This window comes from Papilio polytes, unplaced genomic scaffold (assembly GCF_000836215.1).
Source record: "Papilio polytes unplaced genomic scaffold, Ppol_1.0 DF824024.1, whole genome shotgun sequence".
Taxonomy (NCBI): Eukaryota; Metazoa; Arthropoda; class Insecta; order Lepidoptera; family Papilionidae; genus Papilio; species Papilio polytes.
Window position 1 is genome coordinate 327,795 of NW_013525180.1, and position 17,712 is coordinate 345,506.

Consider the following 17,712-nt stretch of genomic DNA (forward strand, 5'->3'; position numbering starts at 1 on the left):
GTTATTTTGTATTTAGTATAAAGTTGTAAGTGAGTGTTGTAATTTATTTTTAATTAATGTTAATTATTACGATTACGTTGAATCCAGACCACAGACTAGTTGACCATCTCTATAGAACTATTTATCTATGTATATTAACAGATTATTCAAATTTGAATCGTTAAAGCCGTTAAAAAGAATAAATTTTATAGTAATTTATGATATAATAACGCAATAGTTTATTAGATAGTTGAGCATTTAAAACTTTATTATTACTTAAAGTATGTTGTTGTAAGGACGACGAAATGTGCCGGCCTTAGAAGTATGGGATAAAAAGGATGTTACTATCGTTGGCTTAAAAGTTATACTCATGTACCAGCAAATAGATATAAGTGTTTTTTCGGAATTTTCTCTATGTCTTTCTCTCAAGCTAGTTAAGATTGTGCGATAAAGCACACATATATTATTCTAAGTAAAGATATTTTAATAACAAAATATTACGATTCATAGTTTTGTTGTAAAGCGCTATACGTAACCATTAGGTGTGTTGAGCCGCCTGCATATCTATGTGTAATCAGCCTAAATATATAAAATAGAAAAAAAAATAGAAATTGTCTATTTTCTTTAACAACAGATAACGTTTACAGTTAGAGTAAAATGTTAATTTCTAATTAAATTGATTTAAATAAAATATCAAAATGTGTTTTATTTACTATTAACTTGTTCCCTTGCGACTTCATCCGCACAAAATTATGAAAATTTTATTTAATTGTTTATATGTGTCAAATGTCAAAATGACATGACATGATGACAAACCATGGCAACCTTGCTTCCTTAATGTTGACAGCTTGTAGTTTATGGTCCATTTCCCACATGAAGGTTTTTTCCAATTTATTTACCCCCCAAGTTTAATAGCGTAAAAATGTATAACCTGAAGTGTGTCGTAAGTGTAGGGCTTTTTACTAAAGAAATATTAAGTATAGATATAGATACCATGATTTCTTTTTCTGAATTCTAAATGAAACGAATAATAATATATTAAATACTTTATTTAACAATTGGAATCTTATAAGTTAACTTAAATAAATGTAATGTACATCACAATCTCAATGTTATTGTTATATTTTCTATCGATGTATCTTCGTCACGCAGCTGAAACAATAATTATTCTTTAGTTTCGGTTTTAATTGTTTTTTGGACAAATTTGACAGCTCATAGTCTGAGCAAAAGCCGTAAATAACAGTGAATGTTAAGTGCAGGGTTGCTGAAATTTTCATTTATTTTAACGTTACCTAGATTATAGTATTAGTTTGACCTTCAATTCAACGCATTAAAACAAGTTACGTAGTTCGGAGACGCATTTCATGAAATTATCGAACCGAATGATTAAATGTACCAGGGAAATCGGCCTTATCCCCTGGCCCTTTACTCCTACACATCAATAGAAATATAAATCAAGGAATACGAACCTAATTCAACGATAAGTTCCAAGCAGACCATGAGTGTAAAACCGCCAATAGAGCAGAGGAACTGTGACAGTCCCGTCCTATCCTGTCGCCACACCTCGAAGAATACCACGTACATCAGCGTACCACATGCTAGACCCTGGAATTTACACAAAACAGCTGACATAAGTATAGCTACATCCAATGTAGTATGGATATACAACTGATATTCAAAGATAAATAAAACTTGAATATGACCCTTAGTGACTATTAAATGATTCTGAGTGCAGTATTAAATATTAGAAACTGCAGAATATCCTCCTAGTAAAAATACTACTTAGAATTGGTAAGATTTTTGATTTGAATAATAAATTATTAATTTATTTACATACTTTTGTAGTCACGCTAATTCATGATTTCTATTCAATTTTAAACAACAATACAGAATATTCATAAAGGTTCAAACATTTTACATCGCATTGATCTTATTAGCAACTGAAAATGTTTGATTTTTATATTCGTGGTGCGGAGTAATTTTATAACAATCTGATAAATGCTGATAACTACTTAACGAAAAAGAGAGTGAAATAGTTTCATAGTAAAAAAAACCATAGTGTTGAAATTAAGAACATGTAGTACCCATGAACTCTTGTCACACATTTCAATCAAATAACATAAAAGTAAAGTATATAAATATAATAGTGAGAGTTGATTAAACTATTGTAAAACCTTTTAGTTTGATTCCTATGACCTAATATGTAGGTGCGTACATTAATCAGTTTTTAGTTGTGCAACTAAACAGTTGAATTGTCTGCGAAACAATCGACAATCGCGCAACAGTTGTACGATAGTTTACCGAAGGTGTGTGCCCGCTCTAAAAGTGTCCAGCTAGTAAAATTACCTGTAATATAACTGAGTATAGTCCGGCCGCGGCCGCGCCCGCCCCGCCGACCAGTAAAATGCCCACGCCGATGCCCAGCGCTGATACGAACGAGAATGTGAAGATGTACACAACGGACAGCCACCGCTTCGTGCCCGCGGCTAGCAACTCCACACCGATACAGAACGCGATGATATACTTATGCGCTGACACCGCACCGAACATGTACCTGAAAGGAAAGAATTCGTAATTTTCTAAATACCCACACGGCTACTATATGATGAAAACATCATGGTGTTGCCATAATCAAAATTCATTTGAAATTAGACAAGTTTACAAGCCTCTAACCGCTCATAATTCAAAAGAAAAATGCGGATAATAATCTATAGTTATATTATAAAGAGGATAGATTAGTATTTTTGCATAAATTGAAATAACTCAAAAACTTCTGGTACGATTTTAACATTAAAAAGCTACGTTATCGCTGAATAACATAATCTATATTTTTTTATTTCATGTGGGCAAGAATGCGAGCAACAGCTAGTATGTTATATATGAGAATAAGTATACTGTAGATTCGAAGTTGATATACTTTGACATTTTTTATTGCTACATACTTAAATGGATGTCCTAACCTTAAAAAGCGTAAGCTTTCTTGTTCTAACCTTAATTTGGTACTGACTGGCCCTGCTATTAACCTTTCATGAGGCAAACTTCTTATACGTCTTTGTACCATTCAATCAATTAAGTGATTCGACTAACTTATTGGTAGGCAGGTAGGCTATTTTGAATTTAAAAAAAAGTATTGTGTTGTTTAAAAAAAAACAACGACCTAAGTGTAATATTTCTGAACGAATAACCTAGTACCATAGTATGTAACTGAAATTTTATAAAAATATTTACGTTCCGTTTCGCACTATTTTCGTAAATATTTACTCGTAGGAATTCCCGTTTGCACGTCGTAATATCAGGACGGATACAGCTTTGATTAAGATTGGGAGCGCGGGCGGGAGACAAGTCATCTGGATTAACTGCTGTCACTAGTGTTACCATTATTTTAATTGTAAAATAAGGACTTTGGACAAAATATTAAGTTATATTAAGAGGTAAACTAAAATATATCAATTTAGACTTACCAAATGACAAGTGTATAATGACTTATTTTGTAAGTCTGTAGGGTTTTTATTACGACTATTGATCAATATAAGGTTGCTTATACTTGATTAAAGAAGATTATTCGCACTAAATCTTGACTAAGTGTCTAATACCTTAGTGGCCACTTACGCCAGTTAGACTTAAACTATTTCGCATGATTTTTTTTTTGTAATTTTATTTTACTTTTCATCTGTTCAATCTGTCACTATTGTAGACATAGTGTTTATCAAACAAATCTATGCTGTCTACAACTACACCCACTATGTCTCAGAATAAATTCTTACGAGTATGCGAACTAAATATTAACATTATCAACATCCCATGTCTTAATATTTACTTAAATAATGCAATTTTTCTAACTGTTAATAAAAATAAATTTAATGACATTAATTCCATATCGTCAAAGGAAAAACTTTGTTAATGTGTCTCTTAAAAATTATTAAGGGATTGATAAATTCTTTGAAATAAGCTCATAATAATCTGTATCGTCGTTTTGATCGCCTCTCTTATTGATTTAGTACCCACGTACGATTTATCTGGTTATAAATATCTCTTTCCGATAAATGAATCCAAATTGCTCTCATCTTTAATACCTAACAGGAAAGAACTGTCAAAGAATAAACACTACACTCGGTACAGTTTATTGGTTATTTAAGCTGAACATAATCGTAAATCCATTCCATTATCTCAATCTACAGTACTAAAAGATTACTTAATAATGGTTTATTTATGTTAGCAGCAGATGTAATATTCAGTTTCTTGAGAATTTCAAAATAACACTACTCTCGTATCATTGAAAATATATAACTATAGTACAAGAAAGTAATGGCTTTGGCTGTATCTCTACGATTTACTTTATATTCCACAGCTGCAATACCGTTTTTCAAAATATATGGTGATCCCTCTTAATGAACTGTTCATTATAACATATCGGTGTCGGTATTATGTACATTATATGTAGATCTAAGAACCTTTAATGCAACGACTTTCGTTGTTTTCATAACTGCTTAATCTTTGACAGTTCTCGCCTAAACAGTCGTCAAAGATTAGCGAGATGAACAGAGATTGCACGATTTAATTTGAGTGGCAGATCAATGTGTGATAAACGACAGATAAATTTTACGTGACTACCCACCACACTTTCATCATTATCATATCATAAAGTGGATCTTCTTTGACAAAAATACACTGATGATAAATCTTTTAGCTTCCGTTCTTACATTTTTGACACGTAGTTAGAAATATTTTTTTTCGTAATACATATACCAAATAAAAAAATTGCTTATACATATCTAAGAAAAAAACATACCAAACATTTCTTGACGAGGACTCCAATCCTACTGCTAGGCCTTCAAAAAGCTCGTGAATGGACAACGCAAGTACAATGAGCAGACCACGTAATGCTGCGACAATCGTGTCATCCGCTGGGTCCATAGCTAAGTGGCTATGGCCATGATGTCTTGCTGCCTCCACCTCCTTGCTGGCTGCAGCCTTCTCTTCTATATTAGCAGCTTCCTCGCTGCTCCTCCTGATACTCAGTACTCGCGTGAAACTTGTATTGGCTGTTTTGTTTTCTCGACTGTTGATATAGACGTGCACTAGTTCTTCCACTAAGTACATCATGAAGAAACCGCTGCACATAATCAGTGCAGCCAGGTATATCGGTAGATGTCGCAGTTCGCCGCTTTCTGGAAAATTAAAACTCTTACTTAAACTCAGAATTGTTAAATTATTATTATTTACTTAAGCTCCGTTAGTTTAAAAACATCAAAAGTGTAATAAAAGTAAAGTGTAAGTATTAAAAAAAATGCGAATTTAACCCCAATCTTAAAGATTAACTGGGTAATTTTTAAACCTATGTAAAGTTCATAATATTCAACGATTGTTTTGTATCTTAACATCTAATAGAAATATAGAAATCTAAAGGAATTATAAAGTCAAAACAAATCTTAAAATAACTTGTTGCAAATGTCAATGTTTTTTATCTTGGATTAATGACTCTCGAGAAATTTATAATCTTTGACAGATCTTGTCTTACATTGTACGAGAGAGGAGTACAATACATCCTTTAATTTGAGTGTCATATCTTAAGTCGATATACAGATAAATCGTACGTGAGTACCTTGAGTAACGATGAAAGTGTGAAGCTGAGAGGATACGACTACCCACAGATTAAAGATTCCATTGCCATCCTGTCAGTCGATCAAAAAGCGGGAGGAACGAAATTGGCATTACTTACTGTGAAACCTTCAGTAATTCGTAATAGGTTAGAGCACAGTAAATTAAGCATGAATGATTCTATAGTAATGAATTTTTACACTATCCATATTTTAAAATAATAAAATAACTACCTATTTAAAAATCTACAAATAAATGACGTTTTAGTGCTTAAGCTTGTTTGATTAAATTATCAAAAGTCAATAAGATAGAATAAAAATGTACCAAAAACACACTAAAACAAAGGAAATCTCGAGTCATATGTACTTTTGTTATAATAATGTATCCATAAAAGTAATCCATCCTTTGCCCTGATTGAAGACATCTAGAAGCTATGGGTGCTTAAATGACCTAGGGGGACTCCGCTTCTAATTTTCTCAAGTATCCTTCCCTCTTACATAACTAGCAAAACGTGCTTCTGATCGATATTCCGGTACTAATATTATAAATACGAAAGTTTAGATGGATGGATGTTTGTTAGAGTTTGTAGCTCAAACAGCAGAATGACTTTCTATGAATTTTGACATAGATGTAGACCATAGTCTGGAAGAACACATAGGCTTTTGTTTTTTTAAATCAACTCGGACGGAGTCGCTGGCGAAAGCTAGTATTGCAATAAAATAATAACGTTAACTGGGTTTCTATCGAAACACATTGCAAAAACATCTTTTTGACAAATATGTGGACACAATTATCTCTAAAAATCTTCAAATTCAAATGAAGATAATGAAAATGGTTTAGTCTTGATTGGTAAATTGTTTTAGAAATTTCAGAGACGTTTCATTATAAAACTTATAATAAAGTCGTAAATGATATCTTTTCATTTATATAAAAAACAAAATACAAATCATTTAATCATTACTACCGTATTTACCGCATGCGTACATATTTGTTCAAGATTTATACGTTTTAAAAATGTACAAGCCATACATATGTTTAGTTTATATTTAACGAGCTGTTGCCCGCGACTTCCTCCGCGTGGAAAACATACGAACTATATTAATAACAAAAAGCTACGTATCCCTCGGGCACCGGACACCTCGGGGATGAAGCTTATCCCATGTAGACTTTGTTTTACATCTTTGCCAAATTTCAATAAGATATGTTGAACCGTTGCAGAATTGTCGACTAAACATTAAAAAACTAAATTAATGAATCCTACGAGAACCATAACTTATCCCGGGATAAAAAGTAGCCTATGTGTTCTTCCAGACTATGCTCTAAACCTGTGTCAAATTTCATGGAGATCCGATCAGCCGTTTGAGCTACAAACGCTAACAAACCAATCCATCCATCTAAACTTTCGCATTTATAATATTAGTAAGATGAGACGTAATGATTTAATCTTATGACAGAAGGAAGGAACGGAGTATCTTATTGTAAGCTCGCTGCAGACGCTCAGTTCTGACTCTGACAACTTTAACTGGTCAATATTGTTCAGTTAGAACTGGGCCCTGGTCGTATGTAGTAGGCTTTACGTGGAATAGTTCTTCAAAATTGATATTGTAGTTAATTGTAATGGTGTGGCTACTAACACGTTTATTTACATTATAAGGCAATTATATCTCGAACAGAAAACTCAGAGTATCCTTAAGAACCTTTTCTATCATATAGGACTAATATTCAAAAACTAAATCCACCATATTCTAAAGAACCATTAATATAAAGAAGTAATGAGTCACTGAGCAGCAGTATGTAGCATTGAATATGTAATTTCACGAGAACGGAGTCGCGCGCAAAAGTTATTCTTTATATAAAAATAATATAAGAATATGCTGTTGTGAAGAATGATTCAAAGAGCAACGAATAAAATAATATCGTGTTTGTTTGCATTTCGTTTGAGTTATTTGATAAAAAGGTAAAGATATTGTCGATAAAAATAATCCGTATTGCCCAATCAATTGTTATTGCCAAATTATAGATGGATATCAAACGCTTATCCTTAATCGAAATAATTGATAATAAATTACACATGAATCGCATAAATTGAACAAACATATATAGTATAATTAATATTTTTGTCGTATACTTACGATTTTATAACAATAAGGGCCTGTCCCACTACTGGCTGATAGAGGCTCAGATAGATTAGAAATGACGTCATCGGATAATTTACAATTAGGTGGGACAGGCCCTAAATCTTATAGCATTGTAGTCAAATTTCAAGCAACCGTCTTTTATTTTACACAAAAAAAATAATTTTACGTTTTCTGTTATATCAATATCGTATTAAACATACGAAATGGAATAGCTTAGGAGATATTCTTTGAGATTGTTTAACTATTTTTCTGTACCAATTATATTGTGCATTTATAGTTTATGAATAAACATTGACAGCGTTCTCATTGTAATGCATTAATTAAGAGAACATAGGTAACTGTCGTACTGCGCACCTAAGTTAGATCACTTCACATCTAACCTACGTATGACACTAACTTATACTTCAGTAAAAAGATGAGTTTAACGAAAACAAAATCTTTGTAATCTTACTTCTTACTAATATTACTAATATTATAAATGCGAAAGTTTAGATGGATGGATGGATGGATGGATGGATGGATGTTTGTTAGCGTTTGTAGCCTAAACGGCTGAACGGATCTCCATGAAATTTGGCACAGGTTTAGAGCATAGTCTGGAAGAACACATAGGCTACTTTTATCCCTGGAATAGTTACGGTTCCCGTGGGATTCATTAATTTAGTTTTTTAATGTTTACTCGATCATTCTGCAACGGTTCAACATATCTTATTGAAATTTGGCACAGATACAAAACAAAGTCTGGAGTACACATGGGAAAAGCTTCATCCCCGAGAAATGTCCGGTTCCCGAGGGATACCTAGCTTTTTGTATTTTTATACTTTGTATGTTTTCTAATACCACGCGTACGAAGTCGCGGGCAACATAAACTCGTTGTTCATAAAGGTTTTTAACAAATCTGATGTTTACGTAATTTATAATCAAAACTATGGAGCAGCATTTTATAAAACACAAATCTTTGATGACAATGAGCCAACAATAAGCCAATGAACTGTCCTAAATAAATGTAAAAACATCCAAATATAATTTACTTAATCCTATTAAAATATCGCATTGATCCTAATCTTACTACACGTTCAATACAAGATAAGAAAGTAGGACACCCACGACATTTGACTTTCTTTATAATTTACCTAGAAGCGGGTCCCGGCTTCACTCGGATTTTTTTACCATTTTTGACCGACTTCCCAAAAGGAGGTACTCAATTCGTCTGTATGTTTTTTTAATGTGTGTTACGGCATAACTCATCCGCTAGTGGACCGATTTTGATAATTCTTTTTTTATCCAAAAGGTAGTGCTTGCAAGTGAGTCCCATTTTTTGGTTGATTTTTGGAATCAAATACTACGTCGTAGTTAAGTAGTTTAGTTCAAAATCGCGTGACGAAATTTGGGGTCATTTTTGCTTTCTTTGCTTACGTAGCCTAAATTATAACACTTACATAAAAATGATGTATGGAAGAATTGTAGCCATTTAAATTTGCTAAATTATTATAAATATTTATTAACAATTTTATAATACTTTTAACCTACGTTACTGAGCAACATAGCACTAAAATGGCGTAAGAATTTTACAACATCATTAGGGTATATTTTGAGTTAATTCCCTACAAACATATAAAAAGGGCGCTTGTAAACGTTTGCCTGAACTTATATGTCGGCTTAACATCTTTTCAAAGTAAGGTCTACAACCTGATGCATTTAATATTTTATCTGTATTTATGAATAATCGACAACTTTATCGGTTAGCAGACGACTAGATAAAGACAGAACAATAGTTTTAACAAAAGACAGTGATGTTGCAATATATTGAGAAAATACTCCCACAAAGTTTCTGTATCTCGTATGAAACCATTCAAATTATAATTATATTAGGAGCAAAAGTATCTCAAATTGTGTTAAGAATAAGGAAGTAAATCCTAAATTCATAGTAAAGCAGAGAGTGAAACCTTCTCCTTGCGATGTCCACAAAAGCCCTTTTTCGTTAACCTTGATCCGTTTGACCACCATAGATAACCGTATCAGAGGTACTGAAGAAAAATATCATACTAAGATCATACTATTTTCTAATACTAATATACTAAATACTAATATTATAAATGAGAAAGTTTTGATAGATGGATGGATGTTTGTTAGAGTTTGTAGCCTAGACGGCTGAACGGATTTCGATGAAATTTGACGTAGGTATAGAGGATAGTCTAAAAGAGCACATAGGCTACGCACTTTAGTTTTTTTAATTCCACGCGGATGGAGTCGCGGACGAAAGCTAGTACAAAAAAATCAAATCAAACGCAGATGTGATACCTAATTTTCATCCTAAGTTACTAAAGACGTGTTTATTTGTTACACTTTCACGATTCAATGAATCAAGTGATCATCATGATAACAAATAGTGATTAATATATAAACAATAAACCTGACTATACTTTCAGGAAGAATGCAATTGACACCTCACACCTGGTCAAGTCAATTACAGAACACTTCAATGAAAAGAAACAAATAATAATCTTAGAAAAACTCTCGCACCTCGTGAAGCTGTACAGCTTCAGCATACATGCTGAGGGGAAATCTGTACTGGTCAAAACATATTCACCTATCCGACGAAAATACTTAAAATACATCTATGAAATCTCTTTAGTAAATACCTATCATTTTCTCCATAATAGATCGTTAAAGTAATTGGTGACCTGCAGTAGATTTTCACGCCGGTAATGGTTTTCAAAAAACTTTCATCATGTCATCATTATCATCCTCCTTTTTGGTTTTTGACCTCCAAATAACTCTATCATACGTCATCTCAGTCATCACTCCCTTTTTGATCATGTCACCTTTCACGCAATCCATCCATCTCTTTCTACCTCTGCCGGTGTATTTTCATTATTTCTGGTAAAGATTAATGTGTGTGAAGGCAGACAAGTTGATAGTAGACTGTAAGAGGCCGCTTCCGTTAGCTGCCTTAGAACGGCACGGAAACACAGATACGAGATATTTTACTTGTGTTGCCAATTAAAATTTAATGTCATCATTACCAACATCAATTATTTCAAAATACATCGAGATTGAAATTACAAGGTTATGTACACGGTTATTTAAGGTAGAGTAAATGCAACCATAAGATTTTCTGGCATTGTTTTTCACTAATGCTAATATTATAAAGAGGAATCATACTTCATTCTAATATTATAAACGTGAAAGTTTAGATGGATGGATGGATAGATGGATGTTTGTTAGAGTTTGTAGCCTAAACGGCTGATCTGATCTAGATATTTGGCATAGATATAGAACATAGTCTTGAAAAACTCTTAGGCTCACTTTTGTTTATTTTTAATTCTACGCTCACGGAATCGCGGGCAAAAGCTAGTGATTTATATTTTTGTATGTGACATATATATAACTCAAAATCTACTGGACCGATTTCAAAAGACATTATCGCTAAACTAGATTTTTTAATTATTTAGACAGAAGTAGTGGGTAAAATCTAGTGTCAATATATTTAATTACTAAGGAATAGTAATTTCATATCCAAATATCTATTGCAATAGGACCGGTACATAAACTTGTCCAACTGGTCAGCTGACCCGAGGAATTAGCGTATTCCCTATTTAGTTGAATATGATAATGAAGAGGTTTCGAAGGCTAACTAAATTGCACACAGTATAAACAACTTGTGACTAGATAATGTATTTTTAAACAAATACTATACTTAAAAAAGAACCTGCAATGTTATCATAACTAATGGGGATTAAATAAAAAATACATGTCAACATATTAACCACAGATAATAAATGCCTTTGTGTTGTATCTTTTTAACCGATAGCGTTCCTGTTAATGTTGAAAAGATAATTCGTAACTTAACGCTTAAAGCAAGTTCGATTACAAAATGTTAGTTTTTTGAAATTGAGCGATATCTATTCTCTAATTTATTTCATTATCGATACTGTATTTTCAAAGCTATTATTATTTGCAACATTAAATATGTGCATGTTACTTATATTTCCATCTCTCACTAACATCTGTATGTAATAAAACAAAACTTTATAAATCCTTATTCAAGAAGCTATGATAATATTTACATATTTAAAACCTGTCGTAAAATTTTTTCGGTGTTAGGTAAGTTGTGATAACGCCTCTCGTAAATAAGAAGCGTGAAATTACACACTTCATAACTTGCATTGTAATAGCAATTTAAATACACGAATCATTATTTAAATTATAGTTATCCCTCGCGACTCCGTCCGCGTAGAATTAATAAAAAAAATAAAAGTGAGTAGCCTATGTATTGTTCCAAACAATACTCTGCAACTTACTTCTTACTACTATCATATTATAAATGAGAAAGTTTAGATGGATGGATGAATGGACGTTTGTTAGAGTTTGTAGCCTAAACGGCTAAATGGATCTCCATTAAATTTGGTATAGAATTAGAAGATGGGGGCACATAGGCTACACATTTTTTTTTAAATTCCACGCCGAAGGAGTGGCGGGCGAAAGCTAGTATAGAAGGTATATAAAGAAGAACACATAGGCTACTTACTTATAGTACTTATAGTTTCGCTATATGTACCTATAGACTTAATTGGGACTTGGATATCTATAGACAAAATTTCATCAAAATCCATTAAGCCGTTTAGGCTACAAAATTATGAAATGTGAATATTTTAGATACATGAAATCAGAATCATTTAAAAAAAAACATTTATTTTATGCGCGCCTTTTAAATCCAAAGTTTACCGTGTTTTCAATAATGTCTTATAACAAAAAACCGTTTAATATCACATAAGAATTGAGTACATCTTCCTTTATAAAAAAAAAATATATAAATCGAATTTATCATACACTTAAAGAAAAAAAGATAACTTACCTTGTAATAATTTAATGTTTTCATCAACTTCGGGCAATAAATGCATGAAAGTCGTTGCGAACAAAACGCCACCACCAAACGACAATAGTCCGATCACCAGCCGGTTCGAAGATCTCATATTGGGTCCGGTGGATTTCGTGAACCAATTGAACTTCATTGAAATCAACATCGGCACGCATCCGACAAGCATGGAAACACCAAAAAGGGTAACCATAGTGACGATCTTCGCTCTCAGTACTTCGCCCTGGTCGTTGACTATAGCTTCGACATCCATGTTTGAAGGTTTGTCTGTCTCGAGTGTAATAAAACAACAATCGTGTTTATTGCGCGTACGCTAGTTCACGTGCTTGACGTCGCTTGCTTAACGTCTACCACACGACTGAGCTGACGCGGGCCCTCTGGTCTCTGCAGTTGCCCGACACACTCTTGATAACGACTTCATTATTAATGATAAAAATGACAGCGGCTGTTTGCCTACCAGCGACGCGTCAATTAGCCATTGCCGCTCCCGAGAGGAACTGCACGCGCTGACGCGACACCGCCTGTACCCGAGCGCTGTGTACGTAACTAGATTGTAGAATTGTTTGTCTGTCAGTAAATGCAGTATGGCTTCTACATATATGTTGTTGTTTGTTAAGCAACAACACAAGTCCTGTCGCGCATTATCAGCAGATGTTGCTCGTGGATAATGCAGCTATATTGTATTTATACCTCAAATAAATATAAAAAGAACTATATAAACTAGTTTTCTGTACTATATGTATGTACATCATACCAGTCTTTGTATTAGTTCACATACACCTTGGTAAACATACGTTGCAACCAACCCCATTTTGATGTATTTCTTAACTGCAAACAAATCTATGTATATTGTTGGTTTATGCGGGTTTTAATATTTCGATATGTTTTAAAATTTATTTATTTATTGTGTATAATTATATCCTTTACATAATTTTATAGTTTATACTTCAAAAAAGAATCCTCCCGTCTGCACAGGTTTTAGTAGTCGAGGTTAATCGATCTTTCGCCATCTGAGTCTTCTCCCTTTTTGATAATGTTAAATCATATTCCAAAAATATAGGATTTTATGTGGCCTTTGCCCTAACCTTAGCCTCAGAACGCACACTGTCAAAATGGCATCACGCAATGTCAAATGTGACTGACAGTTACGTGACATAACCGTCAGTAAACATAATGACATTTGCTTAAGTCGTTGATATATTTGGTATTCGTAAAAAGTAGAGTTTATTCTAATTTTTAATGGAGATAAAAACATTATTGAATAAGATATTTGTAATCATGTTAGGAAATTCTACCCTGAAGTACCCGTGCCCGTCTGTGTAGCGGGACAAATTAAATTCTAACTGCAATTTCTGAAACTTACACTAGAGTAATGATAATAAACATATTCGAATTAAAATGCGCAAAAAACAGACATTTGTTATAGCATTAATTTTATTAAGCGTAATAATTTGGGTCTATAAGAGTTCAAATAAAGAATATGACAATATAATGAATGTAATAGCTGGAAACAATCATTACATCAGGAAGATTATTATAAAACCCAATGAAACTTGTAATTGTAAGTTTTAAAATACATTTATTGCTTATTTAATCCTATAAACTATTACTCCTATTTTTTTTATTTACAGTAAATCGTCTATTTATTATTCTTGTAACATCATATGTGGGCCATGTTGAACTTAGAAGTGCCCATCGTAGAGCAATGTCAGCGGAGCGTCTAAAATCTATGAATGCGACAAGGATATTCCTCCTAGCAAAAATACCAAGAAAGGAAAAGTATGTAAACTACTATTAAGTAATTTCTGTTTTGTTAAACCAATATTATAATGGACACGTAAGTTAGATAAGTACTTATGTATTTGGCATTGGATTGATTCAGCTTTTTTATTTCTTTAATTATTATGAGAGTGTCGAAGAGAAGGAGATGGATGGATTGTGAATTGTGAAAAGTGACATGACCAAGAAAGAGCAGAGTTTCTTGGATGACGCAACCTGGTGCACTAATCCTAGATAATAGGATAAGATAGGGAAGATGATAATTACCATTAAATTTTTTTTTTCCACAGATATATTACACAAAATGCAGTATATGATGAGAGTGAAATTTTTGGTGATATTCTACAAGGAGGCTTCACAGAAGACTATAGAAACTTAACATATAAACACCTTATGGGACTACAATGGGCATCAAACTTTTGTAATACTTCATTTATACTTAAAGTTGACGATGATATTGTATTCAACTTAAATCAAACTTACAACTTCATGTTGAAAATAAGGCATGAGAAAAATCTACTTATAGGTTACATGTTGAATAACACATTACCTAGACGTAGTAAGCAGAACAAATGGTATGTCACCCAAAAAGAATATTCTAGAAATGTCTACCCATCATATTTATCAGGTTGGTACTATATAATGTCAAAGAATATTGCATTTCTTATTACTCAAGAAGCTCCATATCATGGTCAATTTTGGATAGATGATATTTTTGTGACAGGTATATTAACAGAATTTCTAGATATAAAATTAAAGCATCTACCAAAAGATTACTGGCTGGAATATTATGAATTATTAGAATGTTGTTTAAAAGATATGGTTATGAAATCAATACAGTGTGAATATGTTGTCGCACCAAATGGAGGTAGAAATGAATTAATAGTAGAATTTAATGATGCCTTAGAGAAATGCAAGAGAAAAAACTGCACAGTTAGATCTGACAATCAGACTTTGAATAAAGTCTGTATTAATTATAGAGAAAGAACAATCTTTGGTGATGGTAAAGCTGTGATACAAAATATTAAGTTATAGTCACAAATCTTTATAGTATGAATTTAATAAAAATTTACACATGCTTTAAAAAAAAAAACATATGTAAAAAAACCTTAATTTTATTATAACCATTTAAAGATAATAACTATTTTAAAATGGATAGTTGGTTTTTGACTGATTTCTTTGTAAATATAAGAGAAAACAAGTATTAATGATTTAACATATTTATTGTAAAATTGATTATATTTATGCAATCAAATGAAACATAAATTTGTCTAAATTCAACTAACAGTCAATACAACTGATAAAAATATGGCACAACTGGTAAAACTAGCCACTAGTCAACAAATAAAAGAAATGAATATGACTGTACTCTTAAATATTACCTATGAGAATTCACTTTATACTTGTGTTAAGACTTTTAATAAAGAAGCCTTTTGCTTATATCTTCTATTATTATATATCTTAAATATAAAGTATTGGTTCTGTAGAATAAGTCTTTTGATGAAAAATCATAAAAAGCAATAAATTTTTCTAAATCAGAGTAATCATCATGTGATGACATTCAATAAAAAGTAAGAACTATTGTCACAAATGTAACCATTTGTTTGTTACAGAGCTTCCACTAACTATACAATCTCTGAAGCCTTTCATAACATAACAAGACTGGTACCAAGTCATTGTACTACTTGATTCTATTTCATTATAATCTTCGGCATCATTTTCATTATCACAAATTTTTAAATCAGTAAAATTTTTACTAATAACTTCCTCGAAAACAGAAAAATTATTACAACAAGAGAGATTTTCATGATTCTCAGTTCTAAAATCTATAACAACAACCTTTGAACTTCGCGGCAATCTGTAACCATTAGATAAGACAAAACTATCTGTGCACACAACATCACATGTACTATTCTTCTTCTTTAGTAACACATGCATGTTTGTTGGAGGCAATGTGTTTTGAAAAACTTTGCCCAATACATCTGTCGTAACCAAAGTCCTGCAAAAATAATGTTTCTCTTTATGATAAAAACAAAAATGTTGCATATTTAAATATCTGAGAATGGATTTATTCATTTCTACATTAAAAAAAATAAAATAATAAATCTATACTAACATAATCAAACAAACACACACTTCTTTGTTATGTAGGATGTCCACACACAGCATATATTTGAATAATTGTTTTTTACTAAGGGGCAAAACTACAAGCCAATGCCAAGCAAAGAAGCAAGATTTGCCACGTAATGTTAATTGTTAGCCTAAATTGTCATTTAAGCATTTGAAATCTGACTTTTACAAATGAAAGTTTTGTAGAGTGTAAACAATAAAAAAAAGGCTTACCTAAATACATTCATTTGTATCCTCTGATCTGATGCTATGTGCTTAGAATGGCATTGAGACTTATGGCAATAACTTGGTAGAAGAAGGCGGTAAACCTCCTTACTTGTGTCTGGTGTGCCACCCAGGGCAATGCAAACTTCTTCAGGTACACTTGGTCCATCTATCTCCTTCAACAGACTCTAAAATTTACAGATTGTAATTAACAAAAGCACCAAAGTAATTTAATTAATAATTACCTGTGCTTAGGTCTATTAATTGTTAAATTGTAAAGTTTTGCATGCCCTTTTAGCTAAATTTCATTACATTACCTTGATGATGAAATCTAAATTATCCAAAGCAGTAGAAGCAACGTGAAAATGTTTTTCCGACTGGAATGAATCTTTCACCTCTACGCATTGTTTTTTTTTATTGACAACCTGCTTAAGCCATTGATAACTATAAGGTATTTGCAGTCTTTGATACGCTATAAACTTTATTAACTCAACAACAATATGACCACACGAAATAGATGTTAACTGGTCCCCGATATCTAATTTGATAATAATAGGCACTGATGCTTTAGTCGCACTCATATTAATTCGATTAAAGTTACTATTACAGAATTTAAAGTATAATGATAAAAGTTTATTTTGTCAAAGTTAATTTATTAAATGACAAACACAAAAGTAACAATTTTAAAAGTTTCAGACCGTTAAAATCAAAGAGTAAAAATGTGTATAGCCCGACCAGCAATGTAGCATCTCTGTCATGAGGGCGCCACATGTCCTTTGGTATAGTAATATTCAATGTCCACGCCATTTCGTCTATTTAAGTAATATTATTTAAAATACAATCCTTACTTGACTCACTTTAATTTAATTGGAGATTTCTTGGAATTATCTGGCCCAATCTGGCCCAATCCGCTAAGGGAGTGCTATAGACAAATAACTGAACTGAACTGATCTTGGAATTACGTGTAAAATGAAATACCACAATTCCTTCGTTGGAAATAAGATATTT

The 17,712-nt window shown here is 32.3% G+C and overlaps 3 protein-coding genes across 3 annotated transcripts; 1 reads left to right on the plus strand and 2 right to left on the minus strand.

The window, feature by feature from the left end:
• Positions 1 to 1,042: 1,042 nt before the first annotated feature.
• LOC106101045 (zinc transporter ZIP1) lies at positions 1,043 to 13,092 on the minus strand. Its single transcript, XM_013280136.1, has 5 exons — positions 12,571 to 13,092; positions 4,769 to 5,147; positions 2,326 to 2,533; positions 1,449 to 1,584; positions 1,043 to 1,131 (listed from the first exon to the last, which is right to left on the minus strand). Exons 1-5 carry the CDS (start codon positions 12,842 to 12,844, stop codon positions 1,124 to 1,126), a joined length of 1,005 nt encoding a protein of 334 aa, XP_013135590.1. The 5' UTR covers positions 12,845 to 13,092; the 3' UTR covers positions 1,043 to 1,123.
• Positions 13,093 to 13,338: 246 nt separating this feature from the next.
• Positions 13,339 to 15,455, plus strand: LOC106101044 (UDP-GalNAc:beta-1,3-N-acetylgalactosaminyltransferase 1-like). Its single transcript, XM_013280135.1, has 3 exons — positions 13,339 to 14,152; positions 14,223 to 14,370; positions 14,661 to 15,455. The coding sequence occupies exons 1-3, from the start codon at positions 13,990 to 13,992 to the stop codon at positions 15,403 to 15,405; spliced, it is 1,056 nt and encodes a 351-aa protein (XP_013135589.1). The 5' UTR covers positions 13,339 to 13,989; the 3' UTR covers positions 15,406 to 15,455.
• On the minus strand, positions 15,448 to 17,377 carry LOC106101047. The gene is made up of 3 exons (XM_013280137.1): positions 17,022 to 17,377; positions 16,714 to 16,892; positions 15,448 to 16,369 (listed from the first exon to the last, which is right to left on the minus strand). The coding sequence occupies exons 1-3, from the start codon at positions 17,283 to 17,285 to the stop codon at positions 15,955 to 15,957; spliced, it is 858 nt and encodes a 285-aa protein (XP_013135591.1). The 5' UTR covers positions 17,286 to 17,377; the 3' UTR covers positions 15,448 to 15,954.
• Between the last annotated feature and the right edge of the window lie 335 nt (positions 17,378 to 17,712).

Excerpts from the sequence above, each read along its gene's own strand:
- LOC106101045 (XM_013280136.1), bottom strand. The coding sequence starts at position 12,844 with ATGGATGTCGAAGCTATAGTCAACGACCAGGGCGAAGTACTGAGAGCG. Across the intron at positions 2,534-4,768 it reads TCCTCGTCAAGAAATGTTTG|GTACATGTTCGGTGCGGTGT; the intron begins GTATGTTTTTTT and ends CTTTCCTTTCAG. Across the intron at positions 1,585-2,325 it reads TATACTCAGTTATATTACAG|GGTCTAGCATGTGGTACGCT; the intron begins GTAATTTTACTA and ends TGTAAATTCCAG.
- LOC106101044 (XM_013280135.1), top strand. The coding sequence starts at position 13,990 with ATGCGCAAAAAACAGACATTTGTTATAGCATTAATTTTATTAAGCGTA. Across the intron at positions 14,153-14,222 it reads ACCCAATGAAACTTGTAATT|TAAATCGTCTATTTATTATT; the intron begins GTAAGTTTTAAA and ends TTTTATTTACAG. Across the intron at positions 14,371-14,660 it reads AAAATACCAAGAAAGGAAAA|ATATATTACACAAAATGCAG; the intron begins GTATGTAAACTA and ends TTTTTTCCACAG.
- LOC106101047 (XM_013280137.1), bottom strand. The coding sequence starts at position 17,285 with ATGAGTGCGACTAAAGCATCAGTGCCTATTATTATCAAATTAGATATC. Across the intron at positions 16,893-17,021 it reads ATTTAGATTTCATCATCAAG|AGTCTGTTGAAGGAGATAGA; the intron begins GTAATGTAATGA and ends TGTAAATTTTAG. Across the intron at positions 16,370-16,713 it reads ATACAAATGAATGTATTTAG|GACTTTGGTTACGACAGATG; the intron begins GTAAGCCTTTTT and ends TTATTTTTGCAG.